Source organism: Centroberyx affinis, unplaced genomic scaffold, assembly GCF_046629955.1.
Source record: "Centroberyx affinis isolate AG114_WGS23_722 - 3 ecotype Tasmania unplaced genomic scaffold, CSIRO-AGI_Caff_v1 ptg000836l_1, whole genome shotgun sequence".
In the NCBI taxonomy this organism is placed as follows: Eukaryota; Metazoa; Chordata; class Actinopteri; order Beryciformes; family Berycidae; genus Centroberyx; species Centroberyx affinis.
The window spans coordinates 18,311-40,435 of NW_027279433.1; the positions used below are offsets into that span (position 1 = coordinate 18,311).

The following is a 22,125-nucleotide window of genomic DNA, read 5'->3' on the forward strand; positions in this document are numbered from 1 at the left end:
AATCTTTATCAGTCCGTTGGAGCACTCTCCTCTGTGTGGGAGCAGCCAACAGCAGAGGCCACAGCTCAGCAACAGCAGGCATTTGAATGTAGTGAGAGGGAAAATCAAATTGTTGAGTCACGGTTGAGACTAGGCCTTCCTTCTTCCTTCTGCACTGTTAGGAAAGAAATGAGGGCTGAGTAACAATGGCGGGTGTACTGATTAACCTTCACACGCAGCAGAGAGGAGATTTAAAAGTAAATATTAGCTTAACGGTGAAAGGAATTGCAAAGGGGAGAGCGCGCACTACTGATTCACTACACTGTCCGGGTATAGGCCTGTTCAACCGAAGACTCAAATATTAAAGGATAAGTCGTGATATTTTCATGTGATGTTCAGATGGTTCTTTGGCCTGAGAATAGTGTAGGGACCAGGGGAAATTGGAAAGCATGGTTTGGTTCTCTCACAGTAGTAGATATAAAGTATAGGAGACCCTGATATGCTTCAAATTTTGGGCCAAATCCTTACAATTTAACATGAAACTGTCTCTGATTAAAGATTACATGAGGCGATTTCACCCAGAATTGTAATGCATGTCATGTTTGCTTTGGCTCCCATTCATTTAGCCTTAACAGTGGCTTGTTGCTGATGTTTGTGTGGCTCCTACCAGAGAACCAAGTCAGGCATTTCATTTTCGCCTGGTTCTTAGACTAAAGAATCATATGAACATCACTTGAAAATAAGAGGAATTACCCTTTAACCCAAACAAATGCGATTCACCTCCAATCAACATCCTATAAAGTAGGCTCCTAGTATAATTTAGGCTATTTGCTGCATTCAAATATATACACTACAGTAGGGCCTATATATATCAAAATGCTTAAGTGAAATTGTTATCTCTGGAGATCATTTGCTAAATGCAGTTTCTGGTGCCAAACCACTGTTAATGTTTAGCCGGGATTTGGCTTATATGTGCTAATGTTGACATAACCTCTCAAAGGGCAGCTGCAGCACTGAGTTTAGCTAAGCTGAGCGTGGCTAGTAGTAGAGCCACTGTAGATAGAATCAATAAGAAAGAGCATTGGACCGTGACACATGGGATACATTCATTGTTCGCGGGATCGGAAATCGTTCTCAGAGCTGCTGTTTTGGAAGCATGGAGGAAGCGGGTGAGAAAGGGCAAGGGGGTTGTCACCTAGAGGACTCACTGTGCTGCAGGGTTCCTTGGTCCATGTCACACAAATCTGACCCTCTTTTCCTCTACGTGGAAAAACCTTAGGACTGTGGGTCTCCGTGGGCCTTGCTTTCAGCTGTGGAACTGCGAGAAAAAAACCTTCCCCTGAGCTAAACTGGTGATTCTTATTTTTTTACTTCATGCAGCAGACTACTGACTCTGTAAGTGTGAAATGAACTGTGATTTGTAAAGTATAAAAATCAATCAATCCATCGTCCTTTTGTCCTTTTGTTTATTGGCTATCTTTAAAAGCACTGGCAAATAGAAATTCAGAAGCAACAGCATTGTGCAACATGCTGGTCATTGGCTCAATTGTCAAATGTCATACATAATTTATTCAACAACACATTTTGCCTCAAGTGTTCTGAATTATTACTCATTAACGGCGAAAGCAGGAACAAATGTTAATAGGCAAGTGTGTGAAGACCAAAGGAAACTGTCAATAGGTAGTTAACTTATTTCATTGTATATTTAGATATTTACCTTACATTGCATGTCACATAAAAGAAATAAATGGTAACTTTCACAAGTAATCATCCATAATATTGGTAAAAAAGTAACATTTTGTCATAAAGAACATGTAAAGAGAGAATATACAGGATTTTAAACATATGACATGTGATATTACAGTGTATTTAAAGGATTTACAAAGGTTTTTGATTTTTTTTAAAGTTGGCAGACTTGTTTGAAAACTGTCTACCAGCTCACATATTCACAGGACCAGCGAGAATAATTTGGATCAAAGTGACAAATGGACCAAGTGTCTACAGGTCAAGGTTCAGAAATAGTAAATACTGGATGTGTGTTGCACTGTGAGATGGGTCGGGACGGCCTGAACGACATCAACCCATTGGACTTTATTCCTCACAAGCCCAAGATAAACGCTCTCTACAAGGCAGGTCGTTCCATCCACCTCCCCCACGCGACACCTCCACACAGTCCTCTCTACCGGAGTCATCGTTGGGCTCCCCGTCTTGCCAGAATCCTCCACCTACCAGAGAAGTCCCATCCACCCACTGCCACTTCCCCTCTGCGTGCTTGTCAGACAGACCGATCCAGAGTCTGTCGTGAAATCTGCTGAGAAAATTCTGCTCCTCTTTGTTGTTTATAATGGCCAGGTCAGCTCCTCTGTCTCGACAGTCCTGTCTGCTCTTGTCCCAGCTTTTACTCTCAGTGGAGATATAGTAGCAGCTGATGTTGAACTTTATCCATCTTAGGCGGCAGGGTTTTTCTAGAGATTGTAAATGCGTATTTTAGTCATTGAAAAGTCATTGACAAAATTCATCACTATCATAACCTATCATAAACAACAGGGATCCCCTATCTTTAACTTTCCACTTTAACCCCTGCTCACTAATCAAGAAAGTGAATCTATGGAATATGGAACAAGCACAACTATTCAGAAAGTTGAGGATAGTTGGAGTTCTACAGCTACACAGTTAATACTTTTTAATCTGTGTTGCAGAAAGCATGCTGTTTGTAAAACTTTGAGTATTAGACTTGCTGTTTGGATACATGAATTTTGTGTTGCTTAGAGGCATATCTCAGTGAGATGTATTTCCGGGCATTAACACAGTCTAAACATCCTTCAGATTGCATGTAGCCATTACATGCAGTTCCATACACTGTTGTTAAGAATAAGTAATAGCAGTACTAGGAAGGACCTGTATGTACCTGAAGCTCTGTTATGACGCCACTGTGTGTTGTGGGGTTTGATTATGCATTTGTTGTATCTTGTCCATTCTTATTTCTACCACAGTGAATCCAAAGGCAAATTTCCACTAGTGAACAGGGACGATTCTATTCTATTCTGATGTAAGGTTGAGTTCAATAAATGTGCTCACCTGTCATGTTGAGAGCGAGCCTGTTGACCTCCTCCTGTAACTCATCTCGGCTTGCAGCCACAGTGTCGCATTGGCTCTGTAACTCTGCTTTCTCTTTAGCCAAGCTGCTGGAGTTGCTCTTCAGTTGGTTTCTCTCGTTCCTCAGGGCGTCTCTCTCTGCAGTCAGGGAGTTGTAGCTGCTCTGTAGCTGGTCTCTCTCTCCAGTGAGGGAGTTGTACCTGGTCTGTAGCCGGTCTCTCTCTCCAGTGAGGGAGTTGTACCTGCTCTGTAACTGGTCTCTCTCTCCAGTCAGGGAGTTGTAGCTGCTCTGTAACTGGCTCCACTGATTAGTCAAGTTTCCGCATTTGGTCTGCATGTCTTGCATTTCAACATCATGATGACCAGCAGCAGTTGTGTCTGCAACAGGATGTTGGTTAGAATCGGAGTATAAGAATTGTAGAGTGAAAAGTCCCTACACTATAGCAAATCTCCAGTGTTCATAAGCAGGGCCGGCTCTAAACTGCTGGAGGCCCTAGGCAAACTTTTCTATGGAGGCCCCCTTTTGAGACAAATCCCACCCACTACCAAGCAATAAAGACTGAGTAAAACACATTTATTTATTCATGTTTTGTAGTAGAAGTAGAAAAAAATTTATTCAAGGATGTGTGAGGCCCAATGCATTTGCCAATTCGCATATAGGGAGCGACGGCTATGTTCATAAGTGTTGATTTTTCAGTGACAATTAGTTAGAATAGACAAGTGCTGATTGGAGCTGATATGGCTGTGCAAAATGATACTGTATGTTTAATTAAATCTGATGGGTGTGGACTTACAACTTGATTTTTACACTCTCTTTTTTGCTTTTCATTAGACAGCGCTGTACTCACTGTGGACCGCCAGGCCTATGATCAGAGCCAGCAGGAGAAGACACAGCAGTCCCAGACACACTGCAGCAGCTCCAGTCCATCTCTTTCCCCACTGAACACACACTGAAACACACATTATCAGCAGGGGGCATTTAAGGTCATGTACACAGGCAACATGTTGAGTCAATGCAGATGGGCAATTTTGTACAGTACTTTGTCATTATATGTTTGTTTATGTTTCTGCATTGAATTTGTCCCATTGCCAATCCCCATCTGCATTGCCTCATGTACATCATAGCCTTTATAGTGTATAATTGTTACAACTACTATTTCACAGTGTTGTAAACTATTCTCATTCATTAATTTGTCATATATGTACAACACACAGAATGCATTGCAATAATGAAATGCTAATTTGTGTAAAAAACAAAAACAAACACAAAAAAACAAAACAAAAGTAAAAGTAAAATACTAACATAACATACTGTACAACAGGTTAATATATATAAATATACACATGTACATACATACATACATACATACATATATACAGTACATATACATACATATATGTATACATGCACATACTGTATGTATATATACACATATATACACATATACATATACTTACATACATATACGCATACATACAAATACTCACACACACACACACACACACACACACACACACACACACACACACACACACACATTCACAAAAAAGAAGATAAACATGATGGATGGGCAGATGAGTTTCAGAAGGAATAAATAAATAAAGAGGAGGGCAAAAGGAGAATAACATCCTTAGGAATGTGATTAAGCAGTGCATTCTTACCTGAACTTTGAAACCCCCCTCCATTTTCTGATCGAATTCTGAAATCATCATCAACATCCACCAGATTCAAATATTCTCCTCCGGGCTCGCCTGAGTTGCTGTTGAATGCCACTGACATCTTTCAGGTCTGTGGTCAGTGCCTCTGCCACCCTCCTGGTCTGCCCCCTATACTTTTTATACTCGATTCCCCGTAAGACTCAATGATTTGCTGACACAGCTAATTGTTTTTAGGAAATACAATGCCTTGGGTTTGAAAAAAAAGACACTGAGAAGAACTATTTAAAGCACCGCTCCGAGATTTTACATCAGTTATGGATATGTATATTTGAAGCCTTTCATTACAAAATGTATTCATTAACTTTAAAATGTTACAGTTTAATTTACATTTACAAGTCGTACTTCACTGTTAGTCTTTGTATAAACCGATAATCAAGTAGACAATGCAATGCAGTGCGTTTTAATGTTCTGTGATTTCATGTTCTGTCTTTTATTTGCAGCAGGATTAAGGACTGAGCCTTTAAAGGTGCCAGTTTCAGGACAGTCAGCAAAACTCTCTGCCTGTACTGTGAAAATGACAGGATGTCATGTGCGTGTGGACAAGTGTGCAGGCATGTGTTTGTAGGCAAGTGTGTATGTTAGCGTCATGCTGTAAGAACTGTACTTTTGACTACAGTCGAGAGGAAGCCTTCCCTACTAAATTCTAACATGTTCAGTTAACTTGAAAAAAGTTTGGAAACAGACTGCCTCACTTTTACCCAGAAAACTTAAAAGCCAAATTAAAGTTAACTTAACAATCAACTGAAAGTTAGGTGAACAGATCGTTTTAGAGTAAAGTATGAGAAGATTCTTGAATGATTCTAAGTAAATTTACTATTGGACCTATTATCTTACTAAAGACTTATAAGACTTATAATACTTATAATACTTGTAAGTATTATTACGCCATTACGCCACTTCAATTTACATTACTTTGTTATACCAAGTAATGTGAATTTCCTAAATGCTATTTTCTCAACATGTGTTTGATCTGAAAATTCAAGCTATGGTTAACTGGATAAAGTGAGGCAACCGGTTTCCAAACTTTTTTCAAGTAAACTGAACATGTTAGAATATGTTGCCACAATTAGCTTTAACTTTCAGTGGATAAGCAATCACAAAGTCTAACAACCTTTAACAAGAGTTTATTAACAATCATTTGTAAATCATCCTCTCCAGTACAAAAACAATTCTCATAAATTTTTTTTTAACATTTTACTTTGGCCATAAAGCCATTCAAAGCACAGATAAGACCAAATGAAAAAAAATAGAAAGAACTAAAAATAGCCTATGGCTGAAAATGCTATGGAGCAAAGCTTCAGATTTGGTTCATCAGATGTCAAAGAACTGCAAAAAAATGTGTATTTTCAAAGTGAACATTCAGATATGTTGCCACAGATTATTCACGTTAGGTAATGGTTGTTATGACTTACTCACTTCAGTTAATGCCAGGATACATTTAAGTAATACATTGAAGAGTTAGGGTTTCAATTTAGACAATACATTGGCATTAACAAACATGTATAACAGCATTCCTTAATGCAGTTGTTTATTGTGCATTTACTGTTATATGAACTTGTCTTTGTTAATGTCACTGTTTATGCTTAATTCATGTTAGTAAACACTAGATATGGGACAATATGTTGAAATTAAATATATCGCAACACAAAAATGTGACGATACGTATCGTGGAGCAGAATCGGAATGATTTCAATCAGAATGAAAAAATATGGATCATGTAACCGCAGTCTCTCGCATTTGATCGGATGTCTGGGCTCATCAGAGCTGCTGTGTTGTTGCTCGAGATATCGATCCAGAACATCCATAATGAGTTAGTGCTGTGGCAGCTGTAGCAGGGTCTGTTTGGTCGCTGCAGAGCTCCTGTGAAAGAACGCTGGAAATCGTCTCACCGGCCAAGCTCTACTCAGATATCCTCTTCCTCGTCCGCCATGTCTGCCGCTTGGCTTCGCGGTTTTGCATTGCAAGGTGTTTTGCACCCTCTGCTGGTCAAACTGTGTACTGGGTGGAGAAGGAGGAGGAAGCAAGTACGGGCAGAGGCAGGCAGATTACAGTAAGCGGCAGACAACGTAGCTCACAGGGTGTATGTCCGATGCACATGGTTATATTCCACAAAGTACGTCGTCATGATTTAATTATTGTACTACAATATATCGTCCCATCCCTAGTAACCGGTTTATCAGATGTCAAAATAATAACTGCAAAATAACACAATGTTGACTGCGTGTGTGTTTCAATCAGGAGAGACAAGTGAATGAAGTAAAGATAATAGTTTATTATAACAGATGATATAGTGAAAATTAAGACTTAACAGGAGTCTTTGGCGCTTAGACTCTACAGGGAGATTTTGTAATCGAGGGGCACCGGCCCTGAGCAGCAGCAAGATAAATCCCCCCTGTGGAGTCCAGACACTGGTGGTGGTGGTGGCTGATGACTCTGCTGAAACTGATAGCTGGTGAGGCTGATGAGTGAAGAAGCTGATGAAGCTGATGAATCTGTGAAGACTGGGCGGAGCCGGGGAGGTGGAGGGGTGAGCGCATAACAGCAGCATGGATGGACTACAGCGGAGAGATAAACATATTTAAAAAGACAGCAGCAAAATGATAGGCTAACAATAGAGGTGTGTCGCTGTGCTATTGGATAGATGTGGCCAGCTGATGTGAACAGCTGATATCTCAATTGACAGCCCGGGAAAAGAGAGCAAGGAAATAATGAGTGAGCATGCGTGAGAGAAGTGAATGGCAGTATGGAATGAGAAGTGAAAGTGAAGTACAGCATAAGCATGCAAAAGATAGTCTTCCTGACTGAACCTTCGCTAAAGCTCCATGTGTATGTGTGTGTGTGTGTGTGTGTGTGTGTGTGTGTGTGGATAGTCCAAGTTCAGAGCTTACATCAACCCAAACAAGAGACATACAGCTTTTGGTAGGTCTCGCAGATCATCGACGAGTCAGGCCTAGTTTTTGTTCAGGGTTGACACTCCAACTGCAACCTGGCTGAAGTCAGCATCTAGCCCACATCTTCATCTTAAAACAAACCCCCAAAAGAAAACGTAGGCTATATCCTTAATGCGCCTGGCCACCAATCTTAGCACACTATTGTAACTTTTAAATATTTATTGCATCGATCACGGATGTGCTTTGGCCTCCAGCCTTCATCAGCATGATCAGCATGAAAGTCTTGTTACTTAAATATGCTTACACCTGTGCACAAGAACTCTTAGCATATAGGAGTTAGTAGAGTTTATGTTTTCACAATAGCAGACCTGCTACGCCTGGACAAATTTTCTGAGTACCACATCAGCAGTGTTGCCCAAACACGATCACATAATACTGTGTGTAGCTATATGTAAATTACACACAGAGGCTGGTCGCATCGCAATATTACATTTTGGATATCGCCCAAGCCTAAAAGGCAGTATGAATTTGATTGTATATCTGGGAAATTCAGTTTACCAATGCTTATGGCAGAGTCTGCCTGGATCCATTCATATGTTGTCAGTTAACAGGTGAGTATATTTACAGGAATCGTCTTATGAACAGTTTATGGCACACTGGAGGAAACCACAAGGTGTAATATTGGTATGTATTATATTTATTAAGGCCTATAGCAGGCTGTTAAAGGGCATGGCACACACAAAATATTTTATGACAGTGCAGAGTTGACATCAGCAATGATTATAGTATTTTATGATTGATATTAATACAGTCATGTTCTTTATAACACACTATGCTATCCACATTGATTTTGTGTTGGCCTGTGTATAATGACCTTTACAGGAGGCCACCAGGATCCACACAGGCTGTCAAATTATTGGGTATATTGAACAAATTGTTACTGATAGGTAAAATTTGATAGAAACCATGGTCAAACAGACTAACAAATCACTGATGACAGAGCAGTAGATTAATCTGTGGATCAACTGATCTAAAATGACATTAAAACACTTAAGAAGATGCTATTGAACTTTAAAGAAGTTATATTTCAGCCTATCTAGAGTTAATGGCACTTCGGAGAAAACACATGAACATTAGCAACATGCTGTTTCGATAATGCCTATACTGCATGGTAGGCATGGGACGATATATCAAAATTCATTATATCACAATACGAAAATGTGACAATATGTATTGTGGGGCAGAAAAATTTATTGTGATATTACCTCCATTTTATTCTGCTGTAGTAATCACAAATGAGACATTTTTTTAATTGTTATTTACATTCTAGCAAGCCAATGCCATTGCTGGAAAGATTTGTGGCTCAGAAATAAACACAATTCTGCTTAGTCATACTGTGTTGTCATTGAACTTTTAATTATTACATTGGATTGTAGTTGTATTGAATCCTGAAGCCCATAGCCCATAGCCTGAAATTAGTAATAACTTCTTTAAAGTTCAATAGCATCTTCTTAAGTGTTTTAATGCCATTTTAGAGCAGTAGATTTGCTCTGTCATCAGTGATCTATCAAATACTGCCTATCAGTAAAAAGATTTTGTGCATTGTGCAATATGCTAGTTATTGGCTGGCTGAATTGTCAAATGTCACACGTAATTTGTTCAACAATACATTTTACCTCAATATTATGAATTATTGGCGAAAGCAGGGACAAATGTTAATAAGCAAGAGTGCGAAGACCAAAGGAAACTGTCAATATTTCATTGTATCACCTTGCATTGTATGTCACATGAAATAAATGAATGGCAAAGGCCAACTTTCACAAGTAATCATCCATAATATTAGTAAAAAAGTACAATTTAACTTTGTTATAAAGAACATATAAAGAGAGAAAATTCAGGATTTTAAACATCCGATGAGAGATTACAGTGTATTTAAAGGATTTACTAAGGATTTCAATTTTCTTTGTGATTGTATAAAATCTTTATAGGAGCACAACAAAGTTGGCAGACTTGTTTGAAAACTGTCTACCAGCTCACATATTCATAAAGCAGCAAGAATAATTTGGATCAAAATGACAAATGTACCAAGTGTCTACCGGTCAAACTGGCTCTCGGTAATTCGGAAACAGTTGTAAACGCTGGATGTGTGTTGCACTGTGAGATGGGACGGGAGGGACTGAAGGACATCAACCCATTGGACCTTATTCCTCACAAGCCCAAGATAAACGGTTACTACAAGGCACGTCGTTCCATCCACCTCCCCCACGTGACACCTCCACACAGTCCTCTGCTCCATCCGCGTTGTTGGGCTCCCCGTCTTGCCAGAATCCCCCACCTTCCAGAAAAGTCCCATCCACCCACTGCCACTTCCCCTCTGCGTGTTTGTCAGACAGACCGATCCAGATTGTGTCTTGAAATCTGCTGAGAAAATTGTGCTCCTCTTTGCTGTTTATAATGGCCAGGTCAGCTCTTCTGTCTTGACAGTCCCGTCTGCTCTTGTCCCAGTTTTTACTCTCAGTGGAGATATAGTAGCAGGTGTTGTTGAACTTTATCCATCCTTGGCGGCAGGGTTTTCCTAGGGATTGTAAGTGTGTATTTTAGTCATTAAAACTTTGACACAGTTCATAGGTTTTAGGTGCAGATGACCAGTTTCAAGAGCTAAACTCGGCCTGGCAAAATTCATCAATTGCATAAACTTGGATGGAAACTTTAACAACAGGGATCCCCCATCTTCAACTTTCCACTTTAACCCCTGCTCACAAATCAAAAGAAAGTGAAACTATGGAATATAGAACAAGCACAAATATTCAGAAAGTCGAGGATAGTTGGAGTTCTACAGCTACCCAGTTAATACTTCATCTGTGTTGCAGAAAGCATGCTGTTTGCAAAACTTATTACACATGCTGTTTGGATACATGATTTTTGTGTTGCTTAGAGGCATATCTCAGTGAGCTGTATTTGTCACTAACCAAGCCTCTTTTCCGGGCATCAACACAGTCCAAACATCCTTCAGATTGCATGTAGCCATTACATGCAGTTCCATAAACTGTTGTTAAGATTTGGCAATAGCACTACTAGGCAGGACCTGCATGTAATTTTGAGAGAAATGGATGTAAACTCCATTTCCTTGCACATGCATTACTTTCAGCAGCTAACAGCAGGTTGGTTGGTATCCAATTTCTCCACAACAAAAAGACAACAATTTCATGGATGTCGTGAAGCAGGCTTAATTAGCAATAATTTAGATTAGATTAGATTTAGACTTACATTAAGCTTCTAAAAATCCTGACCATTCTGTTTAATGGTGTATGTACCTGAAGCTCTGTTATGATGCCACTGTGTGTTGTGGGGTTTGATTATGCATTTGTTGTATGTTGTCCATTCTTATTTCTACCACAGTGAATCCAAAGGCAAATTTCCACTAGTGAACAGTGAAGATTATTTTTTTTGGAATGTAAGGTTGAGAATAAATGTGCTCACTTATCATGTGGACCTCGTCCTGTAACGCTGCTTTCTCTTTAGCCAAGTTGCTGGAGTTGATCTTCAGTTCGTCTCTCTCTGCAGTCAGGGAGTTGTAGCTGCTCTGTAACTGGCTCCACTGATTGGTCAAGTTTTCGTATTTGGTCTGCATGTCTTGCATTTCAGCATCATGATGACCAGCAGCAGTTGTGTCTGCAACAGGATGTTGGTTAGAATCGGAGTATAAGATTTCTAGAGTGAACAGTCCTGTTTTTCTATGGAGGCCCCCTTTTGAGACAAATCCCACCCACCATCAAGCAATAAACACTGAGTAAATCACATTTATTTATTTATTTATTTTCTTTCGAAAGTAGAAAAAATAAATTAAAGAATGTGTGAAGGCATTTGCCTGTTCGCATTTAGGGAGCGCTGGCTATGTTCATAAGTGTTGATTTTTCAGTGCCAATTATTTAGATTTGACAAGTGCTGATTGGAGTTGCTTGTCCACTCATAGAGCTGATATGGCTGTTCAAAATGATGTATTTAATTAACTCTGATGGGTGTGGACTTACAGAAACCTTATGTTGATTTTTTTTTTTTCTTCATTAGACAGTGCTGTACTCACAGTAGATCACCAGGCCTATGATCAGAGCCAGCAGGAGAAGACACAGCAGCCCCAGACACACTGCAGCAGCTCCAGTCCATCTCTTTCTCCACTGAACACACACTGAAACACACATTATCAGCAGGGGGCATTTAAGGTCATGTACACAGGCAACATGTTGAGTCAATGCAGATGGGCAATTTTGTACAGTACTTTGTCATTATATGTTTGTTCATATATACTGTATGTGTTCCTTCTACTCCCACTGCATTGAATTTCCATCTGTATTGCCTTATAGCCTTTTCGTTTGTAATTGTTACTTAACTGTTACTAATTGTTAACTATTTCACAGTGTTGTAAACTATTCTCATGCATTAATTTGTCATATATGTACAATACACAGAATGCATTGCAATAATGAAATGCTAATTTTACATACACATACTGTATGTATATATACACATACATATACGCATACATACAAATACTCTATATATACTCTCTCTCTCTCTCTCTCTCTCTCACACACACACACACACACACACACACACATATTCACAAAAAAGAAGATAAACATGATGAATGGGCAGATGAGTTTCAGAAGTAATAAATAAATAAATAGTAGGGCAAAAGGATAATAACATCCTTGGGAATGTGATTAAGGAGTGCATTCTTACCAGAAGTTTGAGATCCCCCTCCATATTTTGATTGAATTCTGAGATCATCATCAACATCCATCAGATTCAAATATTCTCCTCCGGCCTCGCCTGAGTTGCTGTTGAACGCCACTGACATCTTTCAGGTCTGTGGTCGGTGCTTCTGCCACTGCTTTCTTAGTAAGACTCAATGATTTGCTGACACAGCTAATGCAAACCTCTGGGAGAAATTGTTTTTAGGAAATACAGTGCCTTGGGTTTGAAAAAAAAAGACACTGAGAAGAACTATTTAAAGCACCGCTCCGAGATTTTACATCAGTTATGGGTATGTATGTTTGAAGCCTTTCATTACAAAATGTATTCATTAACTTTAAAATGTTAGTTTCGTTTACATTTACAAGTCGTACTTCACTGTTGTATCCTGTTCTTTGTATAAACCGGTAATCAAGCAGACAATGCAATGCAGTGCGTTTTAATGTTCTGTGATTTCATGTTCTGTCTTTTATTTGCAGCAGGATTAAGGACTGAGCCTTTAAAGGTGCCAGTTTCAGGACAGTCAGCAAAACTCTCTGCCTGTACTGTGAAAATGACAGGATGTCATGTGCGTGTGGGCAAGTGTGCAGGCATGTGTTTGTAGGCAAGTGTGTATGTTAGCGTCATGCTGTAAGAACTGTACTTTTGACTACAGTCGAGAGGAAGCCTTCCCTACTAAATTCTAACATGTTCAGTTTACTTGAAAAAAGTTTGGAAACCGATTGCCTCTCTTTTACCCAGCAAACTTAAAAGCCAAATTAAAGTTAACTTGATAATCAGCTAAAAGTTAGGTGAACAGATTGTTTTTTTGAGTAAAGTATGAGATAGATTTCAAGTAAGATTCTTGAATGATTCTAAGTAAATTTACTATTGGACCTATTATTTTACTAAAGACTTATAATACTTGTAAGTATTATTACGCCATAATTTCAATGTAAATAACTTTAAATCACAAAGTCTGACAACCTTTAACAAGAGTTTATTAACAATCATTTGTAAATCATCCTCTCATGTACAAAAATAATTCTCATAAAAAAGCTTTTGACACTTTACTTTGGCCATAAATCCCTTCACAACACAGATAAGACCAAATGAAAATAAATAGAAAGAACCAAAAATAACCTATGGATGGAAATGCTATGGAGTAAAGCTTCAGATTTGGCTCATCAGTTCAGATTTGGCTCAACTGTTAATATTTCATTGTATCACCTTGCATTGTATGTCACATAAAATAAATGAATGTCAAAGGTCAACTTTCACAAGTAATCATCCATAATGTTAGTAAAAAAGTATAATTTAACTTTGTTATGAAGAATGTAAAGAGAGAATATTCAGGATTTTAAACATGTGACGTGTGAGATTACAGTATATTTAAAGGATTTACTAGGGAAAAATCTTTATAGGAGCACAACAAAGATGTTTTTTTTGTTTTTTTTTATCAGACTTGTTTGAAAAAAACAAGTGTAACTATATTCACAAAAGCAGCAAGAATAATTTGTATTAAAATGACAAATGACAAAGTGTCTACAGGTCAAACTGTCTCTCGGCAGTTCGGAAACAGTAAATGCTGGATGGTGTTGCACTGTGAGATGTGATGGGAAGGACTGGATGACGTCGACCCACTGGACCTTATTCCTTGCAAGCCCAAAATAAACTGCTACTACAAGCCTGGTCGTTCCATCCATTAGGCGTCACCTCCACACAGTCCTCATTCGCACTGTTGGGCTCCCCCTTTCTCCAGGATCCTGCACCTACCAGGAAAGTCCCATCCACCCACATCCACCTCCCTACTGTGGGTATGTTAGACAGACCGATCCAGGTTCTGTCGTGAAATCCGATGAGAAAATTCTGCTCCTCTTTGCTGTTTACAATGACCAGGTCAGCTCCTTTGTCTCGACAGTCCTGTCTGCTCTTCAACCACTCTTTAGTCTCAGTGGAGATATAGTAGCAGCTGATGTTGAACTTTATCCATCCTGGGCGGCAGGGTTTTCCTAGAGATTGTAAGTGTGTATTTTAGTCATTAAAACTTTGACACAGTTCATAGGTTTTAGGTGGATGGGGGCCAGCAGATGACAAGTTTCAAGAGCTAAAGTCTAGGTTGCTGCCTGGCTAAATTCATCACTATCATGAACTATCATAAACAACACGGATCCCCTATCTTGAACTTTCCTCTTTAACCCCTGCTCAAAAATCAAAAGAAAGTGAAACTATTTAATATAGAACAAGCACAACTATTCAGAAAGTTGAGAATAGCTGGAATTCTACAGCTACTTTTTCATCTGCTATTAGAGTTGCTGTTTGGATACATGATTTCTGTGTTGCTTAGAGGCTTTAAACAGACCTATTGGATTTGTCATTAACCAAGCCTCTTTTCAGGGCATCAAAACAGTAAGTAATAGCACTATTTGGCATGATCTGCGTGTAAGTTTGAGAGAAGTGGAACCAAATCCCATTTCCTTTCACGTGCATTTCTTTCAGCAGCAGGCTGGTATCCAATTTCTCAAAAACAAGAAGACAAATTTTCATGGATGTCCTGAAAGGAGGCTTCGTTTGTAGTAATTACATTACAGCCTCTAAAAATCCTGACCTTTCTGTTTAATGGTATATGTACCTGAAGCTCTGTTATGATGCCACTGTGTGTAGTGGGGTTTGATTATGCATTTGTTGTATGTTGTCCATTCTTATTTGTACCACAGTGAATCCAAAGGCAAATTTCCACATTTCCACATGTGAACAGGGACGATTCTGTTCTATTCTAAGGAAAGGTTGAGTTCAATAAATGTGCTCACTTCTCACGTTGACCTCCTCCTGTAACGCTGCTTTCTCTTTAGCCAAGTTGCTGGAGTTGATCTTCAGTTGGTTTCTCTCGTTCCTCAGGGTGTCTCTCTCTGCAGTCAGGGACTTGTGCTTGGTCTGTAACTGGTCTCTCTGTGCAGTCAGGGAGTTGTAGCTGCTCTGTACCTGACTCCACTGATTAGTCAAGTTTTTGTATTTGGTCTGCATGTCTTGCATTTCAGCATCATGATGACCAGCAACATTTGAGTCTGCAATGACATGCCGGTTAGACTCAGAGTGTAAGAATTCTAGCATGAACAGTCCCTACACCAGCAAATTTTCCAGTGTTCATAAGTGTTGATTTTTCAATTGACAAGTGTTGAATGGAGAGTTGCTTGTCCAGCTCTGATGGGTGTGGACTTACAGAAACCCTTAAGTTGATTTTTACACTATGAGTTGCTTTTTTTTTTTTTTTTTTTTTTGCTGTGTGCATTTGCTCATTAGCGAGACAGCGCTGTACTCACTGTGGGCCGCCAGGCCTATGATCAGAGCCAGCAGGAGAAGACACAGCAGCCCCAGACACACTGCAGCAGCTCCAGTCCATCTCTTTCTCCACTGAACACACACTGAATCACACATTATCAGCAGGGGGCCTTTAAATCCGTGTACACAGGCAACATGTTGAGGCAATGCAGATGGGCAATTTTGTCAGCAATAGTATTTAGTCATTACATGTTTGTTCCTTCTACCCCACTATAGTATGATATCGACATTGGATTTGTCCCTTTGCCGATCCCCATCTGTATTGCCTCATGTACATCATATCCAATATAGCTTATAATTGTTACAACTACTATTTCACAATGTTGTAAACTACACACTGTAGGTTTTGTGGGAATGTGGTTAGGCGTGAATTCATGTTAAAGGGTTGACTGCTGTGAAGGCCAATCAGTCTTACTATACATTAGTTGAGACATAAGTGTACTTTCAAAAAAAGAGTAGGCCTACTCAAAAGAAACCCGAAAATAACAAATAAAAAAAACAAAATAAAGGGGCGAGTGTTGGAAGTGAGGGGGCGTGCATTCTTACCTGAACTTTGTGATCCCTCTTCATTTTCTGATTGAATTTTGAGATCGTCCTCAACACCTTCTCCAGACTCGCCTGAGTTGCTGTTGAACGCCGCTGACATCTCTCAGCTCTGTGGTCAGTGCTTCTGCCACCCTCCTGGTCTGCCCTACACTTTTATACTCGTTTCCCCGGGTGTTGCATCAAACATTTCTTAAAAATACTCAATGATTTGCTGAGACAGCTCATGGAAAACCCTTGTTTATTTAGGAAATTCAATGCCTTGGGTTTGAAAAAAGAAAAAGACACCGAGAGGAACTATTTAAAGCACTGCTCCGAGATCAGCTGTGGGTACGTACACTACCAGTCAAAATTTTTTTTATATTTTCCACATTTTAGAATAGCAGTAAAGGCATCAAAACTATGAAATAACACAAATGGAGTTTAAAGTAGCCACCCTTTGCCTTGACGGAAAGGCAAAAGGCTTTGGAAAGAAATTCATACATAGGATCAACTTCACTATTTATATTTGTCTAAGAAACAAATTTCAAGCATTTAAGCAGAAGCCTTTACATAAAAATGACTTTAAGAATATTAATTTACTTTGAAATTCTACGGTTTCATTTACATTTATAAGTTGTACTTCACTGTTGTATCTTGTTAGTCTTTGTATAAACCGGTAATCAATGCAATGCATTTAATGTTCTGTGATTTCATGTTCTGTCTTTTATTTGCAGCAGGATTAAAGCAATATTCCACTTATTTTTAACATGGGGGTTATTTGGCACTTGATTGCCATGACAACCAGAATATAAACTAATCACCAACATCGGATGCAGCTGGACGAGTTTGTAGCGTTCTGACTTTTACTTCCCATTCATTTGAATGAGGCCACGAAAATAGCCTGAAAACTGACATTTAACACGTTTGTCTCAAGCTGCCTGGGTTCATGAAGGATGGTCATGAGGTTTCTGTTGGTGTAACAGGGAGGGAAAGTGTCAATTTACGCCATCTGCCGATTGCGCTCAAAGAAAAAACAAAATCACCATTCATTTTCCCATAAGGGGAATTTTAATAATTGTTTATAAATTAGTAACAGCTTTAACTTTCATATATCAGACACTTTGTAACACTAAGGCCGTAGTACGAGGTGAAGGTCCTCATAGTCCATAGTTGACCCTATAGCAATATTCTAACTTTAAATGGCCACAACACACTGGCTTAGTCCCATTCAGTTGACTTTCAACATTGGTGTCCCTTTGTCTTGTTTCCCCACAGTGCAATACCAACACCAGTGGCCTAGTGGTTGAGGCACAGGGCTACAGTGCACGAGATTGTGAGTTCAAATCCTGTTATCAGCATTGTCCTCACACAGTGACAAGGTTCTGGGTTGGTATCTCTGCCCCAGCCCTTTCTGTGTAGAACCTGCATATTTTCCCTATGTTTGCAGATGCAAGTGAGTTAGTCGTAAATTATGTTGCAGGCTACTACAAAATTAGTTCAATTTAATTGTAAAGTTTTTCCACTGCATCCTTTGTTCAAGCAGATTCCATGATTACAGAGGCAAAAGATAATCTTGGACATTAAGACCATTGGACATTAAGAGCACTGGTAAAGTCATACTGTGAGAAACGCAATAATGACTCAGGTGACTTTCACACCAGCATCGTTTGGTCCTGACTTGTTAAGTTCGGATCATCGGACCAAAATCTTGCAAAAGATTCACCAAAAATCAGTGGTCTCGGTCCTCTTCCATTCGGACCGTGATGCAAATCATTTTGGTGTGAAAGCAACTTTGATAAAGTCCGAACCAAACAGAGGAAATTACAACATGTGTGTAATGATTTGCACTTTCACAGCGGGTTGTTTGGGTTGTTTACCTGATGGTGCACTATTCACTAAGGTTGATTGCGTACAATATCTGGGGCTATGGATTGACTCTGAATTATCATACAAAAAGCACATTGATTATCTATGTAAAAAGATTCGCTGTTCCATTGGTGTTTTGTACAGATCAAAGAACTGTTTTACCATGAATGTAAAAAAGAAGCTGGTATCCCAGTTGTTATTGCCTGTTCTTGACTATGGAGACATTGTATATCAAAATGCTTCAAAAACTGATTTGGCAAATTTAGAAGTCATAATTAATAGTTTATGCAGATTTATTCTCAATTGTCACTTTCGAACCCTTTCGAGCACTTTCACCACTGTATAATGTACAATCAACTGCAATGGCTTTCTCTCGAAAATAGACGACAGCTGCACTGGTGCCAGTTTATTTTCAAATGTATTCATTTCAACTACCCGATCTATTTACAAGAGCTACTCATCCCACAAAATTCTAATTCTAATTATTCTCTTAGACATAATAATCATCTCCTTTTTCATGTCCCAAAAATTTCACTTGAATTAGGAAAAAAACATGTCTGGTATTTGTTGCATATTGTGTATCTTATGTTGTGTATATTTTATTTTGTCTTTTGTCAGGACCCCCTCGAAAACGAGATGGTACATCTCAAGGGTTTTTATCCTGAAAATAAAATTTGTATATATTTAGTAGCCTGGGCAATGTACACAGGCTGGTTGCATCGCAATATTACATTTTGGATATCGCCCAAGCCTAAAAGGCAGTATGAATTTGATTGTATATCTGGGAAATTCAGTTTACCAATGCTTATGGCAGAGTCTGCCTGGATCCATTCATATGTTGTCAGTTAACAGGTGAGTATATTTACAGGAATCGTCTTATGAACAGTTTATGGCACACTGGAGGAAACCACAAGGTGTAATATTGGTATGTATTACATTTATTAAGCCTATATCAGGCTGTTAAAGGGCATGGTACACACAGAACATTTTATGACAGTGCAGACTTGACATCAGCAATGATTAATAGTATTTTATGATTGATATTAATACAGTCATGTTTTTTATAACACACTATGCTATCCACATTGATTTTATCCCCCTGCTAATAGCAGTATTACCTATTCTATTTCCATTATCTCCAAAGTTGGCCTGTGTATAATCACCTTTACAGGGGCCACCAGGATCCACACAGGTCAAATAATTGGCAATACTGAAAAATTTTATATAAACCATGGTCGAACAGACTAACAAATCACTGATGACAGAGCAGTAGATTCATCTGTAAATCTATTGATCTAAAATGACATTGAAACACTTAAGTTGAACCATGTTTGACCATGGCTGCTATCAAATACTGCCAATCAGTAAAACATTTTTCAATATTCCCAATTCAACAATACATTTTACCACAATATTCTGAATTATTACACATTATTGGCGAAAGCAGGAACAAATGTTAATAAGCAAGAGTGTGAAGACCAAAGGAAACTGTCAATATTTCATTGTATCACCTTGCATTGTATGTCAAATGAAAGAAATGAATAGTAAAGGTCAACTTTCACAAGTAATCATCCATAATGTTTGTAAAAAAAAAAAAGTACAATTTAATTTTGTTATAAAGAACATGTAAAGACAGAATCAGCTCATATATTCACAAAAGCAGCAAGAATAATTTGGATTAAAATGATAAATGACAAAGTGTCTACAGGTCAAACTGTCTCTCGGCAGTTTGGAAACAGTATATGCTGGATGTTTGAGATGTGATGGGAAGGACTGGATGACGTCAACCCATTGGACTTTATTCCTTGCAAGCCCAAAATAAACTGCTACTACAAGCCTGGTCGTTCCATCCATTAGGCGTCACCTCCACACAGTCCTCATTTGCACCGTTGGGCTCCCCCTTGCTCCAGGATCCTGCACCTACCAGGAAAGTCCCATCCACCCACATCCACCTCCCTACTGTGGGTATGTTAGACAGACCGATCCAGGTTCTGTCGTGAAATCCGATGAGAAAATTCTGCTCCTCTTTGCTGTTTACAATGACCAGGTCAGCTCCTTTGTCTCGACAGTCCTGTCTGCTCTTCAACCACTCTTTAGTCTCAGTGGAGATATAGTAGCAGCTGATGTTGAACTTTATCCATCCTGGGCGGCAGGGTTTTCCTAGAGATTGTAAGTGTGTATTTTAGTCATTAAAACTTTGACACAGTTCATAGGTTTTAGGTGGATGGGGGCCAGCAGATGACAAGTTTCAAGAGCTAAAGTCTAGGTTGCTACCTGGCTAAATTCATCACTATCATAAACTATCATAAACAACACGGATCCCCTATCTTGAACTTTCCAACTTAACCCCTGCTCACAGAAGAAAGTGAAACTATTTAATATAGAACAAGCACAACTATTCAGAAAGTTGAGGATAGTTCTATGGCTACTTTTTCATCTGCAATTAGTTGCTATTAGTTGCTGTTTGGATACATGATTTTTTGTGTTGCTTAGAGGCATACTTCAGCGTAATTTTAAACAGACAATTCAGGATTTTTGTCACTAACCAAGCCTCTTTTCAGGGCATCAAAACAGTCCAAACATCATTCAAATTGCATGTAGCCATTCCATGCAGTTCCATAAGCTGTTCAAAATAAGTAATAGAACTATTTAGAAATGGAACCAAATCCCATTTCCTTTCACGTGCATTGCTTTCAGCAGCAGGCTGGTATCCAATTTCTCAAAAACAAAAAGACAAATTTTCATGGATGTCCTGAAAGGAGGCTTCGTTTGTAGTAATTACATTAAGCCTCTAAAAATCCTGACCTTTCTGTGTAATGGTATGATGCCACTGTGTGTTGTGGGGTTTGATTATGCATTTGTTGTATGTTGTCCATTCTTATTTGTACCACAGTGATACAAAGGCAAATTCCTCATGTGAACAGGGATAATTCTGTTCTATTCTAAGGAAAGGTTGAGTTCAATAAATGTGCTCACTTCTCACATTGACCTCCTCCTGTAACGCTGCTTTCTCTTTAGCCAAGTTGCTGGAGTTGATCTTCAGTTGGTTTCTCTCGTTCCTCAGGGTGTCTCTCTCTTCTGTCAGGGAGTTGTAGCTGCTCTGTGCCTGGCTCCACTGATTAGTCAAGTTTTTGTATTTGGTCTGCATGTCTTGCATTTCAGCATCATGATGACCAGCAACATTTGAGTCTGCAACGACATGTGGGTTAGAATCAGAGTGTAACAATTCTAGCATGAACAGTCCCTACACCAGCAAATTTTCCAGTGTTCATAAGTGTTGATTTTTCAGTGACAGTTATTACTGATTGGAGAGTTGTTTGTCCACTCAGCTGATATGGCTCTGTGGCAGCTGGTCAGAATGATGTGTTTAGTTAACTCTAAGTGTGGACTTACAGAAACCCTTAAGTTAATCTTTACACTCTCAGAGTTGCTTTTTTTTTTTTTTTTGCTGTGTGCATTTGCTCATTATCGAGACAGCGCTGTACTCACAGTGGGCCACCAGGCCTATGATCAGAGCCAGCAGGAGAAGACACAGCAGCCCCAGAGACACTGCAGCAGCTCCAGTCCATCTTTTTCTCCACTGAACACACACTTATCAGCAGGGGGCCTTTAAATCCATGTACACACATGTGCTCAAATGACCAGTGGTCGAAGTGTCACTCTGTGAACTTGCAATGTTTGTGATTTTACATCCAAATTAGTTCTATGTCACTGTAATGCTAATGAGCATAAAAAGGTGCGTATATTCATATAAAATGAACATCACTGTGAGTTCAAGTGACATGGACATTGGCTTTGTGAACTGTGACTGTGTTAGAGCTAATGAGTGTGAAAAGTATTATATTCCCATAAAATGAACGTCATTGTGTCCAAGGATCAGTGTTGGGCAAGTTACTGAAAATTAGTAATTAGTTACAGTTACTAGTTACTTCTCTCAAAAAGTAATTGAATTACTTTACCAATTACTGCATAATAAAAG

General features: G+C 39.1%; 2 protein-coding genes across 3 annotated transcripts; both read right to left on the bottom strand.

The window, feature by feature from the left end:
• Nucleotides 1–1,433: 1,433 nt before the first annotated feature.
• Nucleotides 1,434–4,898, bottom strand: LOC139645256 (CD209 antigen-like protein C). 2 transcript variants are annotated; one of them, XM_071520927.1, is made up of 5 exons: nt 4,738–4,898; nt 3,924–4,025; nt 3,318–3,453; nt 3,058–3,275; nt 1,434–2,444 (listed from the first exon to the last, which is right to left on the bottom strand). In XM_071520927.1, exons 1-5 carry the CDS (start codon nt 4,853–4,855, stop codon nt 2,071–2,073), a joined length of 948 nt encoding a protein of 315 aa, XP_071377028.1. In that variant the 5' UTR covers nt 4,856–4,898; the 3' UTR covers nt 1,434–2,070. The 2 variants fall into 2 exon arrangements, with proteins under 2 accessions (XP_071377028.1, XP_071377027.1); XM_071520926.1 differs by having other exon boundaries at nt 3,058–3,453.
• A 3,476-nt stretch (nt 4,899–8,374) lies between these two features.
• LOC139645257 (CD209 antigen-like protein C) lies at nt 8,375–12,543 on the bottom strand. The gene is made up of 4 exons (XM_071520929.1): nt 12,426–12,543; nt 11,770–11,871; nt 11,166–11,357; nt 8,375–10,260 (listed from the first exon to the last, which is right to left on the bottom strand). Exons 1-4 carry the CDS (start codon nt 12,541–12,543, stop codon nt 9,887–9,889), a joined length of 786 nt encoding a protein of 261 aa, XP_071377030.1. The 3' UTR covers nt 8,375–9,886.
• Nucleotides 12,544–22,125: the final 9,582 nt, after the last annotated feature.

Coding starts and splice junctions, on each gene's coding strand:
- LOC139645256 (XM_071520926.1), bottom strand. CDS start 4,855: ATGTCAGTGGCATTCAACAGCAACTCAGGCGAGCCCGGAGGAGAATAT. Junction 4,026..4,737: donor AGGGGGGTTTCAAAGTTCAG/GTAAGAATGCAC, acceptor TGTGTGTTTCAG/TGTGTGTTCAGTGGGGAAAG. Junction 3,454..3,923: donor CATAGGCCTGGCGGTCCACA/GTGAGTACAGCG, acceptor ATCCTGTTGCAG/ACACAACTGCTGCTGGTCAT.
- LOC139645257 (XM_071520929.1), bottom strand. CDS start 12,543: ATGTCAGTGGCGTTCAACAGCAACTCAGGCGAGGCCGGAGGAGAATAT. Junction 11,872..12,425: donor AGGGGGATCTCAAACTTCTG/GTAAGAATGCAC, acceptor TGTGTGTTTCAG/TGTGTGTTCAGTGGAGAAAG. Junction 10,261..11,165: donor GGACGAGGTCCACATGATAA/GTGAGCACATTT, acceptor TACAATCCCTAG/GAAAACCCTGCCGCCAAGGA.